This window comes from Drosophila subpulchrella, chromosome 3R (genome assembly GCF_014743375.2).
Source record: "Drosophila subpulchrella strain 33 F10 #4 breed RU33 chromosome 3R, RU_Dsub_v1.1 Primary Assembly, whole genome shotgun sequence".
Lineage (NCBI taxonomy): Eukaryota > Metazoa > Arthropoda > Insecta > Diptera > Drosophilidae > Drosophila > Drosophila subpulchrella.
This window is the reverse complement of record NC_050609.1, coordinates 9,320,192-9,337,580: the sequence shown is the minus strand read 5'-3', so window position 1 is coordinate 9,337,580 and position 17,389 is coordinate 9,320,192. Positions and strand designations below refer to the sequence as shown.

Genomic DNA, 17,389 nt, shown 5'->3' with positions numbered 1-17,389 from the left:
ATTTTTTCCTTAATCAAGATGCATATATATGTATATGCAGCTATCAGCCTTAATAAAAGATAAGATAGGTGCATTTTTGTTTACAGTGTGTAAATATCTTTAGAAACAGCACTTAAATCACTTGACAGATAACGTTCGTGATTAATATTACGATCTAGATTTTATACCAAATTGACATTGTTTTAACATATACTTTAATACTGATACATTCTTACATTGCTTTTAGAAATATATATTATTTTATACTACTTAACTTGTATGACCAGAATTCAAAGAATCTAATCTATGGGGGGATTGTATTAATAATTCCAGACGCACCCACCTGACATAGCTGTAATAGACTGCCTTGTCAATTTTGCACCAACGAATATAAAACAGTGTGCTGATTGTTAGGTAAAAGATAAGGTTTATCGCTCACATTGTCAGTTTCCTCGTCAGTATTTAAAAGATGCGCATAGTACTCCAAGCTTCCAGTAAGTGCCCTGAAGTCACCGAGATCTTTTCAAAATGTCACCGCAAGCAAAGGACGAAGATGTTAGCCAAAGGAAGGTCATCATTCCGGATTGGGTTAAGCCGGAAGCCTTCGAGCATCTGCTTAAAAGAAAGGTCAATGATTATAAGGAGACGAAATCCATGAGGGTTAAAGCAGGAGTCGCTGCTGGTGAGAACTACGCCACTATAATGCTTAGAATCGAGCTGGATGTGGAGAAAAAAGGTTTGTATTTAAATCTACAATTGTTTCTTATTCTTTCCTAATATATAAATATAAAATCCACTAGATAAATCCCAGACAACTAAGGCATTCATGCTAAAGACTCCCCATCAGTCTGAGCTGTATCGGAAAATGATAGAAAAGACAGATATTTTTGATGTGGAGCGTGGAATGTATTTGGAAGTGGTTCCCGAACTAGAACAACTGTATCGCGATGTGGGTCTGGAGGTGAAGTTTGGAGCAGAGGCTTACGAGTTAGAAGCCAGCGATTACTATGTCCTTCTAGAGGACCTTCGCCCACGTGGTTTTAGGAACATTAATCGCCTCGAAGGCATGGATCAGGCTCATACAGAGAGTGTGCTAAAGAAATTCGCACAGTGGCATGCGGCTTCTGCCGTTAGAGTGGAAACAAAAGGACCTTACCAGGAGAAGTACACGAAGGGGTTTTTAAAGAACGAGGAAATCGTGGATGCGTTTTGTACTCGTAGCTTGAAAATATTTATGGAAAACATAGAGCTGTTTAAAGATTACAAGTCTTATCTAAAGGATTTGGTGTGTAAACTTATCACAAGATATCCATATCCTTTTTTCTTATTTTTCATCATTCGCTGCAGCAAATCGCCTGTGCCAAGACATTGGATATTGTGGACAGCCTAAACAATCCTGAACCTGATGAGTTCAAAGTATTGAATCATGGCGATGGTTGGTCCAATAACATTATGTTCCAGTACAATGAGAACAACGAAATACAGGACACCTATTTCGTTGATCTTCAAATCCCCAAGTGGGGATCAGTGGCGCAGGATTTGTACTACTTCTTGATGTCTTCCACAAGTTTAGATGTGAAAACATCAAAATTTGATTACTTCATTTGGTTTTACCACTTGGAATTGGTTAAGCACCTCAAACTACTGAATTACTCAAAAAAACTGCCCACTTTAAGGAGTATTAATGATGCCCTCAACAAATATAGTGGATGGGGTAAGTGATCACTGAATGTGTTTAGATCTCATAAATATGTAATTGTTTCAGGATTCATCTGCGCCGGAACTATAATGGCGTATGTTCTGCTGGATCCCGTGGAGGGTGCTGATATCGAAAAAGTTATTGGTGATGACGACTCCGCCTTTAAGAAATCCCTCTATGTAAACCCCAGATTTCAGAAACATATGGAAGTGCTATTGCCATGGCTCCAACATCGTGGGGCTATGGAATAAGAGTTATAAGTCTTCCAACTTAATAAATAAATTAAAACATAATGAAATCACCTTTGTTATAAATTGTATACTTTTAAAATTTGTAATACCACAAAATTGCACTGTATATACTACATATCGTATAAAGGCATAACAAACTACTGCATTAATAGTAATATGCGAAACTATAATTGATTTTGCTCAGGTCAGTTAAATATTATTGAAGTGTCAAAACTAAAAATAAAAGAAATCTAAGACAATAATATACTTGTCCTTTACACTTAAGCTCAATACAATAAGTAAGCAACATTATTTACCCTATTTAATTTACCCTAAATAATTTGATTTTCTAATATATGAAGGTGACTGCTTTCCTGGGTCCAAATATGCCTTTTTATACATATACACAGTATTTCCCGGAATTTGTTTTGGTCTACATATATGTACGCATATGAACGTATCATTCGGAACTCGGGAAAAAAGTTGTTTAGAGAGCTCTCTTTTGCCGGCACTCTCTGTTTGTTTGGCTCAAGCTTTTTAAGCTTTTCGATCGGCCTTTGTTTTTGAACACATTATTGAACAAAGAGATAAAGGAAAAATAACTTTGTGCTCTCATATTTTAGCACCACCAGCCGGCAAACAAAATTTAGTTTGTTAACAATGTCGGAGGAAGCAGGATCCGTTCCAGTGCCCACCTGGCTGAAGGCCGAGCTATTTGAAAAATTGCTAAGTAAACATTTTGGCGATAAGTATCTAGGAATCAAGAGCTTCAAGCCGGTGGCTGGTCTCAAGCCGGGAGAAAATTACTCCTCCATTATGCTACGCCTCCACTTCAAAGTCGAACTGAGTGGTAAGTGTGACTCATAGCCAAGGCAAACTATGTAAAATAACATCGAGAATTTCATCATCAGATCACACCACCGAAAATGTGAGCTATATGCTGAAGACCCCACACGACTTTGAGATGTACCGCGAAATCCTGAAAAAGAACAACATGTTTGTGGTGGAACGGGATGTCTTCCTGCAAGTAATTCCCGAGCTGGAGAAGATGTACAAGGACGCCGGCTTGGAGGTCCAGTTTGGGGCCAAGGTCTATGAGATCGATGCCCCCGATGAGTACGTCCTGCTGCAGGACCTTAGACCTTTCGGTTTCAAGAACGTCGATCGGCTAGAGGGTCTGGACATGGCCCACACCAAGAGTGTTCTGAAGAAGATGGCCCAGTGGCATGCGGCCTCGGCCAACAGGCTTCATCTGAAGGGTCCGTACACCCAGAACTACTTGCAGCCCACCTATACCGATAGCATGAAGGATAACATCGAGCAGGTGGCCGAGACTTTGGGAAAGTACTTCCTCAAGTGCCTGCCTCTTTACGAGGGCTACGAGGAGTATAGCGAGGCGGTGGTAAGAAATATCTCAATAAATGTTTGACCTATCATAACTTATTAAAATACTTTTATTTCCTTGACTTGGCAGCACAAGATTCAACCAAAAATAGTGGATCTAATGTATGCCATGAATACGCCCGATGCACAGGATTTCAATGCTCTGAACCACGGAGATTGCTGGACGAACAACATTATGTTTAGATATGAGGGAGAATCCCTCGAACCCGACGAGACCTATTTTGTTGACCTTCAGCTGCCCAGGGTAACCAGCGTGGCTTACGATCTGATGTACTTCCTTCTGGGATCGACGCAATTCGAAATACAATTGAGTCAGTTCGATTACTTTATCAAGTACTATCACGATCAGCTGGTCGAGCACTTGCGATTGCTGAAGTACCCCGAAGCCAAGACCCCCTCGTTGCGATTCCTCCACACTCAGCTGTTGAAATATGGACGAGTTGGTAAGGCGAAAAGCTCTCTCTGGAAAGCTGTTAGTAATCATGGTGTTCTTTTCAATTGTAGGATATCACACTGTCCTAATGCTCTGCCCACCTGTGCTACTCGACCGAACCGACGAGGCCAATTTGACCGATTTCGTCACCGAATCGGATAATGGCGATGGTCTCAAGATGGCAATGTATTCCAATGCCCGCTACAAGAAGCATGTTAGCGCCATTCTCAAATGGCTAAACAATCGGGGGGCCTTTCAGTTCTAACTGAATTCGCTTAGTAGCCATACAATACATTGAAGTATTACGTTTTGGTGGAGGGCCTCGCTTACATGACAACTATATAACCAATCTAAAGTGCTTCTTAATGCTCTCCGAAACAACTTAATAATTGCAAAAATATTAGATATAATGATATTATCTAACATCAATTAAGGCAATTAAACATGATATTTTAAAAGTGATTGTTCTACAATAAATGACAAATGGAATTTTAAAAGCTTCTTCAATGAACAACCAATTTTAATGTTATACATTTGTAGCAAAAATATAGAAACCATATTTTTGATCTTCCAAATTTATTGTGGCCTGCCTTGGATCCCCAAAATAATATAAATGTATTCGGATACCAATCGAGGTAGTCAAATATATAAATGCCAATACTAGTTTATAAACCCTAGATTAAATTTATCTCCACCGTAAGTTAACAAAAAACGTGTGTATAAGTAAACCAGGGCAATCAAAAATAATAACATATCATAACCACTAATGGCCAATCACATTGAATCGAAAAGCTCCATTGTGCCTTGTTTATGCCTATATTTAGTAGTATTACTAAATACCCTAATAATAGTTTATTAATTGTGCGGAAATCACAGGGGTATATGTCTATATCTATCTAACCGTCACATGTCACACCCGCAAACAGCAATTAATGAGGAATCACGAAATAATTAGAGCGAATGGCGAACCCAAAGCGGAATATGGGGGCCCGATAAAGAAGTCGAATCAGAAGTGGAAACAAGAAACAGTTTTCGTTATCAATCAAACAATTGACGGCGTTTGCCTCCATATCATATATCACTTACCTCTCGCTCTGGCACACTATCGCGCTCCCGCTCTCGCCACCGGCGATTGCCACTCTTTTTGCCGGTTTTGGCGAACTGAATTACAAAATAAACTTCAATCGAATGCATGCGATAAGGAATTTCTTCGCCCATAGCCAAATCGGGGCAATAACGCTACTCCCGACCATCGCGACTCGTATTTCCCACTCGACAGTTGACCGGGCTGCAGTCGATCTAATAGAACGCTCGTTGCCTATTAAGGAAAAAGGTTTGCTACTGATGTGTACTTTCCCCGATTCCACGGATCCAATCTCGTAGATTTGGCTATTATAAATGTAGAAGGCTACAAAACCATAGCTCAAATTGGGCCCACATCTAGTGTACCAGGTTAAATAGTGGTGAAAAGAGCTTTTAAGTGTGAAATTATTAAACATACGTATGAAAGTGAATAAAGATCATTGATAGTGATGTTTGTGTACCCCCATGCCAATATTTGATCCTGAAGAGGTAGGACAACTCAATTTGTGTGTCGTAATGCACATGAACTCACGCAGGTGTTTCAGTACCTGACATGTGACCTGATTTATGATTTTTGCTCATTAAATAGCGATAATACTGATAATTGCCTAATCAATGAAAGCCTCACAAAGTTCGGTAATTACCGGCATTCGAATAAGTTCAATTTGTTAAATCACATATGCCCAACAAAAATTGATGATGATTTGCCTGAAATTATCTACAGAAGAATGTATTTGCTATGGAATAGGTAGTAGGTAAGCTAAACACATGGCTAACTGCACAGAAAACTCTAGATTATCAGGAAGTCCAACAATTATCTTCAAGTATTTCTGAAAACACTTAAACAAGGCATTGGCAATTCTGTATACTTACTATGTTAAGTGGTTTGTGTTCCTTTTAGAAAATAATAGCAGATGCATACATATACGTTTATATTAACAATGACTTTTTTTTAGAAAAAGTCAGAGAACATGTATTCGATTTGATGGTCATTCATATGTAGAGGAATATTTTTATTGCATCAATTAGGGTACTGGAACGTTTTGCTAATAATTCGCCGAACCAATAGACCCCTTCTTCAAGATAAAGTTGTTGGCTTCAGATGATGCAATTCCTTTAAATACAAACAGGTATTTAAGAACCTTTATGGGATGGGATGGGCCAAGAGTAGAGAATTTTATTGTTCAAATATCCCGCGCCGCCAACAAAAAACGCAGAGGCGCCACCTATGTTTGACAATGGTCTAACAATCGTTATGTATACGACCTGTTAGCCGTGTTAACTGTAGAGTAAAAGCGTTTGAATCGTTATTATCAGCTCGTCGTTTGTGTTGACCAAACATTTTTAATTAGAGAAAATAAATGGATGTCTTTTATGGTAGATTCAACATGACTGAGGCTACTAAATCGAATGGATCCCTTGAGGTGCCAGCCGAAAACCTGCCAAAATGGTTGCCAAACATCACCCTAGAAAAGGCTGTTCAGGCCCAGATAGGGGACTTTGCGAAGATCATATCGGTTACCCCCATAAAGGGCAGCAGCGAGGGTGAGAACTATTCATCCCAGTTCCTGCGACTGCTGGTTGAAGTGGAACTCATAGGTGAGTTAAGATCAATTCTAAGCCCACCAAATGGATTAAATAGATAATGGTTATTTCTAACAGATCACAGTACCAAGAGCCTTTCCTTTGTCCTGAAGGCCCAGCATGATAATGAGGTTATGGCCGCCATTCTGGCCAGGTTGAAGCTCTTCCACAAAGAGGAACTTATGTACCACAGCATTCTGCCCAAGTTCGAGAAGCTCTATGCGGATATTGGCAAGCCGATTCAGTTTGCTCCTCAGGCATTCAAGGTGGATCGTGACCTTGGAGTGGACTATATTCTGCTGGAGGATTTGCACCGCAAGAACTTCAAGAACGCCAATCGCCTGACCGGCCTGGACCTAGATCACATGCAGAAGGTCCTTGAGAAACTAGCCGCCTTCCATGCGGCATCCGCCTGCTATGTGGAGCACCACGGACTCTTTGGGGAGGAGTTCACGGTGGGAGTGTTCAGTGAGGCCAACCGCCAGCTGCTGCAGGAGTTCAATGCCTCCGGTGCCTTTTTGGCCCAGCTCAAGAAGTGGAAGAATGCCCAGAAGATCTACGAGAAGTTGGTGAGGGTCCTTCGAAAGGAAATCCATTGCTTTGGGGGAGTAACCCTTTCTTCATTTTGATTTTTATCAGGCTGATAGCGACGACTATTTGGTAGATCGCCTGCTGCAGGATCAGCAGTACAATGCCAGGGAATTCAATGTGCTCAACCATGGAGACTGTTGGGCCAATAACATAATGTTCCAGCACGATGCCTTTGGAACCATTAAGGAGACCCTGTTCGTGGACTTCCAAGTGGGAAAGTACGGAAGTCCAGTAAGAAATACTTATTTATTAAAAAAATATCTTTATAAATACCCTAAATTACCTTTTTTGTAGGCCAATGATCTGTACTACCTGATCTTGTCTTCGGCTGCCCCCGAACTGAAGACCGCCAAGTTCGACTACTTGGTGCGCTACTATTTCGATAATCTGATCGAGAATCTGAAGCTGCTGCAATACCACCGACCACTGCCCAAGTTGAAGAACCTGCATGCAGCCCTTTTCCGCAACGGATTGGCTGGTGAGTATTGAAAGATCATCTGTATTATATCATATTCATAATTCCTCTTTCGACAGCTTATATGGTGGTGTCCAAGGTGCTGCCCGTTGTCATGCTGGACAAGACCAACAACGCCAATCTGGAGAGCTACATGAGCGACGAGTCCAAAATGAAGAACGCCATGTTCACCAACCCGAAATATGTCCAGGTGATGACGGAGGTGCTGCCATGGTTGGACAACCGCGGGTTGCTCGACTGGAAGTGATTACCCCCCAAATGACATAATGATGGATTCGTAATATAATAATGCTTATTAAATGGCGTCATCTACAAATTTCAAGGGGAGGTTAATAAATGACTAATTATATTCAATATAACCTTTCGACTGTCGATTAAATAATAAATTGGCTTGTCATGCAGCATATATTAATAACTTTAATTTTAGCAGCAGCTTCCTTTAGAAATTTCACTCAATAGTTATACTCTGTTAACTACAAAATTTTTGGGGTAAAAATTGTGCAAGTGTTTTTAAAGCGATGAAAGTACCGAAAACTCCCGATTGGGTCTCTACGCTGTCCCTGAATCAGGCGGTCCAGACCATCCTTGGGGATGGTGATCACATCCTGACGGTAGTTCCGAGCGTCCACCTCATCCAGTTCCGTAACTGCACGGTCCTTCTTCCCATCCGGGTGAAGGTCCAGTCACCAGACTTCACGATAAAGAAGTTATCCTTCGTGCTGAAGGCCCCACACGGCAGTGACTTCCAGGCCAGGTTGATGAGTCAGCTGAAGCTGTTCCTTCGGGAACAACATGTCTACCACAATGTCCTACCCAAGTTGGAGCAGCTGTACAGGGAGGTGGGCAAGGAGATAACCTTTGGCCCAAGGGCTTTCAAGCTGGACCACAGCATCGGTGTTCAGTACATTCTACTGGAGGATCTCAAGACCCAGGGATATAGAAATGTTGTGCGGCAAGAGGGGTTCAATGAAGAGTGCCTGAAGCAAGTGCTCAAGAAGCTGGCCCAACTCCATGCCGCCTCCGTCGTGTATGTGGAAAAACATGGGGCTTTCAGCAACCTTCTGACCAAAGGAGTCTATACTATGGGCAATCGATCCGTTCTCCGGGAGATAAACGATCCGGACATCTTTCTTTCGCAGCTGCGACGATGGCGCATGGGCGACCATTTCCACAAGCGATTCGTGGAGAAGGAGCAAGATCTCGTAGATAGGTTATTGGAGCTTCACGTCCCCGATCCCAAACAATTCAATGTCTTAAATCACTGCGACTGCTGGGTGAATAATGTAATGCTTAAGTTTGACGATATCGGTCAAGTGGTGGAAACCGCCCTGCTCGATTTCCAGGTGGTAAAATACGGATCTCCGGTGGGTATCTTTTAAAGTTATTATGTATAATTTATTATATTTTTTCTATTTATAATAAAATATATTTTCAGGCTATTGATCTTTACTACACCATCCTGTCATCCGCCGAGAAGGATATTAAGTTAAACCAGTTCGATGAATTGGTACAGTATTACTTCTATCATTTGCTGGATAATCTCAAAGTTCTGAGCTGCCAAGGCACTTTGCCGCAACTACAGGATATTCGCGATTCCCTCAGTAGGAACGGGCTGGCAGGTGGGTATACGGAGCCCTATTAACTAAAACGAATCTTATCAATGGGGTTGATTCCAGCCTATGTGGTGGTGACTCGCGCTCTACCCATTGCGATGATGAGTCAGTTTGAGGACGAGGTCAACGAACGATATGCCTCCAAAATGAAGTGTGCCATGTTCACCAACCGAAAATACATCCAGGCGATGAAGGAAATTCTGCCCTGGATGGAGGAACGATTCCTGCTCAATTAGGACTAAATTAACTCAAAATATATTGAAAATTGAACATAGTTAATGAATTGGTTTATACAATTTCAATGATAAGATTTATTGAATGGAAGTGGCGTCCATTGGGTGTCTATCATTTCAAAAACAATGTCTTTATTGTGTTATAGCCAAGTGCCACCTTATCAATACTGTTTAGACTAATTTCCTTTTTTAGCCAGTCATGGCTCTGCGCTCTTTTTATTTCGAATGTTCCGCATTGTTTTACGTTTGCAATTGATAACGACATAATCGCTGACGACAAACTAAATCTAATTGAGCCCCAATCTAAATTGATACCATTTAATATCAGGCCACAACGGGAACAAGAAGATTATCATGGCACACTCCCCGAACTTAGACGAGCCTTAATTATTCCGATTCGGGATGACGGGGCTGGTTTAATTAACATTTCTCAGTTGTATCGTAGTATGAGTAAAAATATGTGATCGGAATATGGGAAGTAAAAATAAACAGCACTGCGGAATTTGAATTAATTTGTTGGACAACAATTGTCTATTTCCATGTCAGCATCAGCTCTACACATACTTAGAGATACATCTGTGCATTATTTGGTTTACCAAATAATCTTTCTGGTTAGTTGCTCTGGTTTCTGGTTCTGGTTGCTTCTTCTGTTAGTACTTCTAAGCAGCTGGCTGATCCGAAATTCATTTTCGTAAGCGACACATGGACTAAATAAAAATAATATAGACTAAAAATAATCTCGAAATATTTAAATTATAAATATCAATTGCATACTTTGAAGGTTAACTGGTTTCTTCTCCATCATAATAACTTTTTTTTACCAGAGCAATCAATTCCAATGAACCCTTGGTCATTCCGGAGTGGACAACTAAGGACTACTTTCGTCACATTCTTGAAAAATATGTGTATAACTTTGATAAAATTATGATACGGCACCCGGAGAGAACTATACCTCCACTATGGTCCGGGTGGTAATAGATCTGTTGCGAACTTTAAATATCATTAGTAAATTATAATAAAATCAATCAAGAAGACGAGAGTGACTTTAATATTCTAAACCATGCCGATTCTTGGTCGAATAACATAATGTTAAACTACAAAGAGAGCGTGGAGATTGATAGAACCATTTTTGTGGACCTACATACAACTATGCAAATGGGATTCTCTGGCGCAGGATCTTTTGTACATGATATCGCCTTCCTGGACATTAAGATTAAATCTGTGTGTAGTCAATAATGTATGGCAAATAATAAGGAAACTTTTCTAAGAGCTCTTGGAAAAGAAAACATGTTGTAGGCATGATGAAATGGGATAAGTTAATAACACTAACGTAACTTCCAAATGCCTTTACATGGGTCAACGATGATTTTTTTTATCCAGAGACATTGGAATTGATTACATGGTTCTATTATTACCTTTGTTCTACATCACATATGGGTCCGCCTAAAGAAAAACCAGTATACGCTATCAGTTTTACGCTAACACATAGACGTAGGCACACAAACCGCTACGCTTGTCTACGCGGGATCTATTAGTATAAAAGTATGGGATTCTCACGGAAAATTCAGTATTTGTTTGTCGTTAGAAATCGTCGGACACAGCCGCAGTGTTTTCTCCGAGCGGGAATTTAAGTTCAATTTAGAAATCCACAAAGTCGGTCAGTAATAAATTACAATTGTTGCAAATTTGATGGGCGGTTCGGAGACAATCATTTAATGCGGAAATAAACTTTGCTCGGTAGAAAGTTTACGGAAATATATTCACTGTGTGTGAGGATCTATTGAAAAATAAACGAGTGAAAAAGATTATCCGTCTGTAATCAAATACAAGCAATTAAAAAAATTAAAAATTAAAATAAACATAAGTTTAAAAATTCAAAATTAAATATCAATGTTACTCCCAAAAAATGTTAACCGCCGAATATGTTATATAATTGAGACAAAACCGAAAATAATTAAAGTTTTACCCTATTATATTTTCCACTTTAATCAACGATACACCTGTTTACTTTTACAACTTCCATGTAATATGGTGCTTTCTCAGTCGTTGACTGTAATTTAGATGAATCGGATTTATAATAAAATTGTTTAATTAGTTTGATCTTGAATCGTTGATCGTTTCCACCGAGAGTAATTTAATTGATTTTCCGGTTACAGCATCAGCACCAAAATGTCGCCGAACAGCAAATTAGAAAAACCAGTCAATCCCAACGAGCACCTGCATATACCAAAGTGGGTGAACGAGGACTATTTCCTGCCAATTCTTCAGAAGGATGTGGAAACCTTTGACAAGGTTTTGAGCTTTACACCCGTTGCGGCCACCGCACCTGGCGAGAACTATACCTCCATTATGATCCGGGTCATCGTGGACATTTTGCTACAGGGTTAGTAATTAAAACGGTATTATAAAAATAAGAATCATCTATCTCTAGCTTTTTCCTATTTTAATTTATTTTATTATTAATGTTAGAAAATTAGCTTAGAGGAAAAAAATATATTTCGATTTTATTTATTTCAGATGGCAGCGAGCAGAAAGTCTCGTATATTTTAAAAACCATGCTGGAGGCGGACAGCGGAGCAGATGTGGTTAATGGCATGGGATTGTTCCCCAAGGAAAGGAAAATGTACGAGGTGCACATACCGCAGTTTGTAAAGCTCTACAAGGAGGCCGGCCTGGAAATTGAGTTGGCACCCAAGTGCCTCCACGTCGACGCCACCGCCGAATTGATCACCCTAGTTTTCGAGGATCTGAGCCGGCAGCACTTCAAGAACTTCGATCGACTAAAGGGATTTGACCTGCCGCACATGCGTCATGTGCTCCGGAAATTGGCCGAACTCCATGCCGCCTCAGTGGTCGCCAGGGAATTAAATGGGCCCTACGATCCCCTGTACTCCCTGTCCATGTACAACGAACAGAGTCGTGAACTTTTTGAGGCTCTGGGAGAGATGCGACAGGCGATGTTCCTCAAGGCGATGCAACAGTGGGACCTCGAGAATGTCGAAAAATACATCGCGCAAATGTGGAGCCCCCTTGAAGTGTTCGAAGAAGCCCTGCATATCAACAAGGTCGATGAGACCGAATTTAATGTGCTGAACCACGGCGACTGCTGGTCCAACAACATCATGTTCAATTACAAAGACAACGGTGAGATCGATAGAACCATATTTGTGGACCTGCAGATAGGCAAGTGGGGCAGTCCGGCCCAGGATCTTTGGTACCTGATCACAACATCTGCATCGCTGGATATCAAGGTCAAGGAATTCGATCACTTTATTCAGATCTATCACGAGCGTTTGGCAGAATGCCTTAAACTTCTGAACTACTCCAAAACCATTCCCTCTCTCAGGGATCTGCACATTATGATGCTGAAATACGGATTCTGGGGTAGGTTTTTTTGGGTTAAAATTTGATATTTAATCCTCTACTATTATTATTATTATTATTTTCTTATAGGACCCCTAACCGCTATGGGTGTGATGGTGGCGACATTTTTGCCCACTGACAAGGACGCCAACATAAAGATGATGATGGCCCCAGGACCCGAGGCCGATGCCATCCGTTACAGGACCTTTATAAATCCCTTTTATGCTAGGGCCATGACGCAGCTTCTGCCGTTTTTCCAAAATAAAGGACTTTTGAAGTCGGCTTAGGTTTTAGTTCGGTTACTCTTTACAATGTAGCCACTGTACATTTTGTGTGATATCGTATATCATAAGAGACAGCAATAAATAAGCAACATTTATTTAATTTAAACATACAGTTTCCAGTTTTTACAATGAAATCGCTTGCTTGAACTTTGGACAGCAACAATTCGCTTGGCACAATCGGAGAAAACAATCATCATGACTGGCTAAAAATTAAAACGATATGGTATGGGGCTTTTTTATTGAACCCGAAGAGAAAACGATTTTATCCAAATGTATTTTATATATATATTTATATTTCTTCATATCTATGTTTAAACTTGTGAGTGTCAAACTCAAGATCTAGTGACGTATGTGCTAAATGTAATACGCAGTTTTTGACCGCCGTTATCACTCAATCAATTAACTCAAATTGACGTCGACGAAGCGAAAACCATTTATTAGCGGTATTTTTTCACAACTTAAGAACTGATAACCATAATATTAGCAGCGCCAACAGATATTTCTTTAATCTGTTTTATATCTATTGATGTGTCACTTCAAAACCGCACTCGTTTTCCACATCTGTAATTCTGTTTTATCTGTAATCCGCTAGTTTAATCAGTTGGAAACAAACACAAAATAAGTGCACTCCATACGGATGGCATTGAGGGAAAATGGCTGGGTGACTGCGTCATAAATGGGGCTTTAATTGCCCGCGGCAGTCAGTCTACATATATAATTAGATACACGCAAATATTTCTCATTCACTAGGCTTCAGATGAGCGACCATAGAGAGACGTAAATTAGCGATTCAAATGAGGTAAACATTTAAATTGTTTGCTTTTGAAATCATTTGTTAGCTTGGATTTTCATGATATTTTGTTAAAACGTGCTCAGCAGACTCACTATATTTTATATATTATTTATTTACCACTTTACATTGATCACCACGTTCAAATCAGGTGTGTAACCTAGGTAAAATATGGAATGAAAATACTGATTCTATATAAGCAAGCCCGTTGAAAAAGTTTTTCAAGCTTGGAGTAAGCCCAACTTTTCCAATCGGGGCAACAGTATTTTTACATCCTCAATGTATTCTTTAGAAAAGGAGCATTTTCTTCGCTTTTCCTCATTCTGAAGCAAATCGCCAAAGTCTACAGACGTATCCCTTAACGCCCACATCAAAGGCAAGAAGGTGCTTATAAGAAAGAATTCTAAAGGAGACGTACAAATTGTAAGAAAATGTTATTATAAAAATTAAATTAGCTCACCATAGTATTTATGCTGATGCAGGCGCTGCCAAAGACCCGATTGTGTTGGCATTTCACCTTTGTATCCGACTTTCTTTAAAACATCCTCTAGTACGAAATAGTAATAGTTGACAAGATCATCCCAGTGCTTCCAACGATGTTCTGGCTCCATAAGCATATATATCGAATAAACCAGATCGAATGTCAGGGGAAAAAGGTTCGAGATTTGAAAATCAAGTAACATGCAGTCTTGGAGGGATCCGGGATCCTTATACTTGAACATAATGTTTCGAAGGTGTAGATCCCCGTGGCAAAGTACCCTGTACTGGTCTACTTTTGGGTTGTTCCGGGTTTCCTTCCACTCTGCCAAAAGAAGCTCCAGAAAGTCTCCCTTGATGCTTTCAAAATAGGATTTGTACTTATTAAGCTCCGGTTCTGTACTCAAAAGTTCCACGAAAAATTCGATTCCAGTTTTCATGAAAGGCTCAGTCATAACATGTGGCATCTCAAATAGTCCGTGTGTGTATGGTTCTAGAAGATCTGGTTGCTACAAAGAATTGATAGTCATAATACTTCACCCATTAAATATAAATTCAAGACAGAGAAACAAAACGAAGAACATTTTGTTCATTAACCCCTAAAATTCTGCATAATAATTTTACAGATTATAATATTGATCCATTTAAAAACTTACCTCATACTGAACTTTTAAGCTGACTGCATGCCACTTAGCCAGTTTAAAGTACACCCGGTGAATCTCGTCTAGGGTGGCATCCCGATCCCTCAGCACAAAGTAGCCCACCTCTACCAGATCCTCAAAGATGAGGACCTGATGCGGCACTAGACTGTGATATATGCAATTGACGTACAGCTTGGTGCTATCGCCTGCCTGGCGAAGAATCCTCTCGAATTCGGGCAGCACCTTAGTATACATGCCCATCTCCGTTACGAATATGGGTGATCCCCCTAGCAACTCCTTCTTGTGACCCTCCGCCTCTGGCATCGTTTTAATGATCAACGACTTTTTAAACTCCCCCTTGGGGGTGGTATACTTGACCTTTGCCCGAAACATGATGCTGGCATAGTGATCGCCCTTCGCACTCGCCGGGGAGAAGGTTAAGTCGATTACCGTGAGCTCGGGTTCTTTTTCATGGGATCCCAGAACATCTGCTATGAACTCCGAGTTCAGCCACTCAGGTGGCACCAGTTCGTCATCGTTAAACTGACTGTTATCGGTGTTCCCGGACATTTTGTTTACCAACTTCTATTTCGATTTCAAAAAGTGAGCAAACTGAACAAAGCTCAATTTTGCTTCTACTTAAATTAATTTTCAGAGATAATTTCGATTTAGAATGCAATTGTATGGGATTTTTAAAAGCTTTTACCCTGAGATAGAGGAGAGCTTTTCGTTGTATTTTGAAATACTTTCTTTCTCTGTTTGGGCATCAGAAAGAGAGTGCTTTTAGACGCGCTTGCTTTATCATCCCACTAAGCCCAGTGGGATCACATACATAACTCTCCCAAAAAAGGAGTAGATTTAATCTTTAGTAGTATTTTAGGCTTCCAGCACTGCCAAACACATTGAAAAATATAACATTTAATTAACAACAGAGTACTACACTATAAAAGCATATATACAACCGCTTGGCATTCGACTACCAAAGAATGAAAACAGGTGAAACCTTTATGTAAGATAAACTTTTTTGGATATTTATTCTTTTTTTAAATTTAGATATTCCCCTTCAAAAATCCTCGAAATATCCAGCCTTTTCAAATCTGGCCAGCATAACTTTGGTTTCTTCAACAAAATCTTTCAATCGATAGCATTTTTGACGAGTTTCTTCATTGTGCAGCAAATCAGCTAAATCCATGGAATGAGTTCTAAGACCAATCGACACCGGCAAGAAAGTGCTCAGCAATAGGAACTCTGAAATCCAAACGTTGCTTAAAAGATCTTTAGAGGACTGACAGCATTTAACTCACCGTAATATCTATGGCGTTTCATTTCCGCCCAGAATCCATGAGGAGTGGGCATTGTACCCTGGTAGTGAATCTTTTTGAGGGTTTCCAGCAGGACGGTGAAGTAATAGTTTAACAAAGTCTCTATTTCTCCGCACCTTTGTTCTGGCCCCATCAACATATAAATGGAATACATCAGATCAACGGCCATTGGAGCTACATTGCAGCCCTGATAGTCCAGCAGCATGCAGTCCTCGAAGCCTCCGGTTTCCTTATTGTGTTTAAACATCATATTTCGGGAATGGAAATCTCCATGGCAGAGAACATTATATCCTGGTTTGGGATTAGTGCGATACTCTTGCATGATATCCCGTAAACGGTCCTTAAAGTGCAGTGCTATCTTTTCAAAGTGAGGCCGGTATTTTGTCAGTTCTGGAATCCGGCTCAACAAATCGATAAAGGGAGCCATTCCTGCGTTTATAATGGGACTGTCTATCAGGCCAGGCATATCACACAATCCGTACTTGAACTCCTTTAGGTAGTCAGGGCGCTAAATTAATTGAAAAAATTATATTTATTTTCATAAATAATATGGTACTTTTTGAAGGTTTTACCTCGTAAATTACTTTCATGCTGATTGCATGTATTTTAGCCAGCTTGGAGTAGGCACTACAAATTTCCTCCTGGTTGAGGTAACGACTTCGCACAACTGAATATCCCATCTCCACGAGATCTTCAAAGATTATAATCTGCCGTGGCTCCAGACTGTGATAGATGCAGTCCACATACAGCTTGGATGTATCATTTATTTCTCCGAGAATCCTTTCCCACTCAGGTAGCACTTTACTGTACATTCCAATCTCAGTTTTGAATAGAGGCGAATCGGCAAACATATCCTTTTTGACGCCTTCCTCCACAGGCATTGTTTTTATGATTAGCGACTTGAAGAAGGATCCTTTCTGCGTTGTATAGTCCACCTTAGCGCGGAACATAATGCTGGCATAGTGATCTCCTTTAGCACTCGCCGGAGTGAAGCTCAAATTGGTAATTTGAAGGTCTGATGCCTTTTCGTGGGCACTTAAAACCTCCGCTATAAACTGCACATTCAGCCATTCCGGAGGATTTAACTCGTCAGCATTAAAACTATCTTCAGCCATATTGTCGCACCTAAGGTTATACTTGCAATACTAATTTCTACTTGTCCGTGGGGTGCCTATATATACAAATGTT

At 40.3% G+C, this 17,389-nt stretch overlaps 7 protein-coding genes across 8 annotated transcripts; 5 read left to right on the top strand and 2 right to left on the bottom strand.

Moving 5' to 3' along the window:
• Nucleotides 1-472: 472 nt before the first annotated feature.
• LOC119563137 lies at nt 473-1,976 on the top strand. Its single transcript, XM_037876394.1, has 4 exons — nt 473-715; nt 780-1,264; nt 1,327-1,693; nt 1,745-1,976. Exons 1-4 carry the CDS (start codon nt 508-510, stop codon nt 1,927-1,929), a joined length of 1,245 nt encoding a protein of 414 aa, XP_037732322.1. The 5' UTR covers nt 473-507; the 3' UTR covers nt 1,930-1,976.
• A 434-nt stretch (nt 1,977-2,410) lies between these two features.
• Nucleotides 2,411-4,253, top strand: LOC119563136. The gene is made up of 4 exons (XM_037876393.1): nt 2,411-2,758; nt 2,820-3,310; nt 3,383-3,755; nt 3,817-4,253. The coding sequence occupies exons 1-4, from the start codon at nt 2,569-2,571 to the stop codon at nt 4,008-4,010; spliced, it is 1,248 nt and encodes a 415-aa protein (XP_037732321.1). The 5' UTR covers nt 2,411-2,568; the 3' UTR covers nt 4,011-4,253.
• Nucleotides 4,254-5,017: 764 nt separating this feature from the next.
• On the top strand, nt 5,018-7,824 carry LOC119558156. The gene is made up of 6 exons (XM_037871401.1): nt 5,018-5,078; nt 6,210-6,427; nt 6,491-6,981; nt 7,052-7,234; nt 7,298-7,481; nt 7,538-7,824. The coding sequence occupies exons 2-6, from the start codon at nt 6,217-6,219 to the stop codon at nt 7,723-7,725; spliced, it is 1,257 nt and encodes a 418-aa protein (XP_037727329.1). The 5' UTR covers nt 5,018-5,078; nt 6,210-6,216; the 3' UTR covers nt 7,726-7,824.
• An 88-nt stretch (nt 7,825-7,912) lies between these two features.
• LOC119559165 lies at nt 7,913-9,327 on the top strand. The gene is made up of 3 exons (XM_037872230.1): nt 7,913-8,842; nt 8,914-9,097; nt 9,155-9,327. The coding sequence occupies exons 1-3, from the start codon at nt 7,997-7,999 to the stop codon at nt 9,325-9,327; spliced, it is 1,203 nt and encodes a 400-aa protein (XP_037728158.1). The 5' UTR covers nt 7,913-7,996.
• Nucleotides 9,328-10,886: 1,559 nt separating this feature from the next.
• LOC119550666 lies at nt 10,887-13,077 on the top strand. 2 transcript variants are annotated; one of them, XM_037859525.1, is made up of 4 exons: nt 10,887-10,981; nt 11,481-11,707; nt 11,842-12,708; nt 12,778-13,077. In XM_037859525.1, the coding sequence occupies exons 2-4, from the start codon at nt 11,494-11,496 to the stop codon at nt 12,972-12,974; spliced, it is 1,278 nt and encodes a 425-aa protein (XP_037715453.1). In that variant the 5' UTR covers nt 10,887-10,981; nt 11,481-11,493; the 3' UTR covers nt 12,975-13,077. The 2 variants fall into 2 exon arrangements, with proteins under 2 accessions (XP_037715453.1, XP_037715443.1); XM_037859515.1 differs by having other exon boundaries at nt 10,894-11,184.
• Nucleotides 13,078-13,242: 165 nt separating this feature from the next.
• LOC119550675 lies at nt 13,243-15,486 on the bottom strand. The gene is made up of 3 exons (XM_037859538.1): nt 14,895-15,486; nt 14,222-14,747; nt 13,243-14,164 (listed from the first exon to the last, which is right to left on the bottom strand). Exons 1-3 carry the CDS (start codon nt 15,447-15,449, stop codon nt 13,983-13,985), a joined length of 1,263 nt encoding a protein of 420 aa, XP_037715466.1. The 5' UTR covers nt 15,450-15,486; the 3' UTR covers nt 13,243-13,982.
• A 403-nt stretch (nt 15,487-15,889) lies between these two features.
• On the bottom strand, nt 15,890-17,365 carry LOC119550683. The gene is made up of 3 exons (XM_037859550.1): nt 16,774-17,365; nt 16,184-16,709; nt 15,890-16,127 (listed from the first exon to the last, which is right to left on the bottom strand). The coding sequence occupies exons 1-3, from the start codon at nt 17,314-17,316 to the stop codon at nt 15,943-15,945; spliced, it is 1,254 nt and encodes a 417-aa protein (XP_037715478.1). The 5' UTR covers nt 17,317-17,365; the 3' UTR covers nt 15,890-15,942.
• Between the last annotated feature and the right edge of the window lie 24 nt (nt 17,366-17,389).

What these genes read in the sequence shown, in the direction of transcription:
- LOC119563137 (XM_037876394.1), top strand. Translation starts at nt 508, where the DNA reads ATGTCACCGCAAGCAAAGGACGAAGATGTTAGCCAAAGGAAGGTCATC. An exon ending in GCTGGATGTGGAGAAAAAAG is followed by an intron (nt 716 to 779) that starts GTTTGTATTTAA and finishes AAAATCCACTAG; the next exon opens with ATAAATCCCAGACAACTAAG. An exon ending in CAACAAATATAGTGGATGGG is followed by an intron (nt 1,694 to 1,744) that starts GTAAGTGATCAC and finishes TAATTGTTTCAG; the next exon opens with GATTCATCTGCGCCGGAACT.
- LOC119563136 (XM_037876393.1), top strand. Translation starts at nt 2,569, where the DNA reads ATGTCGGAGGAAGCAGGATCCGTTCCAGTGCCCACCTGGCTGAAGGCC. An exon ending in CTTCAAAGTCGAACTGAGTG is followed by an intron (nt 2,759 to 2,819) that starts GTAAGTGTGACT and finishes TTTCATCATCAG; the next exon opens with ATCACACCACCGAAAATGTG. An exon ending in AGGAGTATAGCGAGGCGGTG is followed by an intron (nt 3,311 to 3,382) that starts GTAAGAAATATC and finishes TTGACTTGGCAG; the next exon opens with CACAAGATTCAACCAAAAAT.
- LOC119558156 (XM_037871401.1), top strand. Translation starts at nt 6,217, where the DNA reads ATGACTGAGGCTACTAAATCGAATGGATCCCTTGAGGTGCCAGCCGAA. An exon ending in GGTTGAAGTGGAACTCATAG is followed by an intron (nt 6,428 to 6,490) that starts GTGAGTTAAGAT and finishes TATTTCTAACAG; the next exon opens with ATCACAGTACCAAGAGCCTT. An exon ending in AGAAGATCTACGAGAAGTTG is followed by an intron (nt 6,982 to 7,051) that starts GTGAGGGTCCTT and finishes GATTTTTATCAG; the next exon opens with GCTGATAGCGACGACTATTT.
- LOC119559165 (XM_037872230.1), top strand. Translation starts at nt 7,997, where the DNA reads ATGAAAGTACCGAAAACTCCCGATTGGGTCTCTACGCTGTCCCTGAAT. An exon ending in TGGTAAAATACGGATCTCCG is followed by an intron (nt 8,843 to 8,913) that starts GTGGGTATCTTT and finishes ATATATTTTCAG; the next exon opens with GCTATTGATCTTTACTACAC. An exon ending in CAGTAGGAACGGGCTGGCAG is followed by an intron (nt 9,098 to 9,154) that starts GTGGGTATACGG and finishes GGTTGATTCCAG; the next exon opens with CCTATGTGGTGGTGACTCGC.
- LOC119550666 (XM_037859525.1), top strand. Translation starts at nt 11,494, where the DNA reads ATGTCGCCGAACAGCAAATTAGAAAAACCAGTCAATCCCAACGAGCAC. An exon ending in CGTGGACATTTTGCTACAGG is followed by an intron (nt 11,708 to 11,841) that starts GTTAGTAATTAA and finishes TATTTATTTCAG; the next exon opens with ATGGCAGCGAGCAGAAAGTC. An exon ending in GCTGAAATACGGATTCTGGG is followed by an intron (nt 12,709 to 12,777) that starts GTAGGTTTTTTT and finishes ATTTTCTTATAG; the next exon opens with GACCCCTAACCGCTATGGGT.
- LOC119550675 (XM_037859538.1), bottom strand. Translation starts at nt 15,449, where the DNA reads ATGTCCGGGAACACCGATAACAGTCAGTTTAACGATGACGAACTGGTG. An exon ending in GCTTAAAAGTTCAGTATGAG is followed by an intron (nt 14,748 to 14,894) that starts GTAAGTTTTTAA and finishes AATTCTTTGTAG; the next exon opens with CAACCAGATCTTCTAGAACC. An exon ending in GCATCAGCATAAATACTATG is followed by an intron (nt 14,165 to 14,221) that starts GTGAGCTAATTT and finishes CGTCTCCTTTAG; the next exon opens with AATTCTTTCTTATAAGCACC.
- LOC119550683 (XM_037859550.1), bottom strand. Translation starts at nt 17,316, where the DNA reads ATGGCTGAAGATAGTTTTAATGCTGACGAGTTAAATCCTCCGGAATGG. An exon ending in GCATGAAAGTAATTTACGAG is followed by an intron (nt 16,710 to 16,773) that starts GTAAAACCTTCA and finishes CAATTAATTTAG; the next exon opens with CGCCCTGACTACCTAAAGGA. An exon ending in GAAACGCCATAGATATTACG is followed by an intron (nt 16,128 to 16,183) that starts GTGAGTTAAATG and finishes TTTGGATTTCAG; the next exon opens with AGTTCCTATTGCTGAGCACT.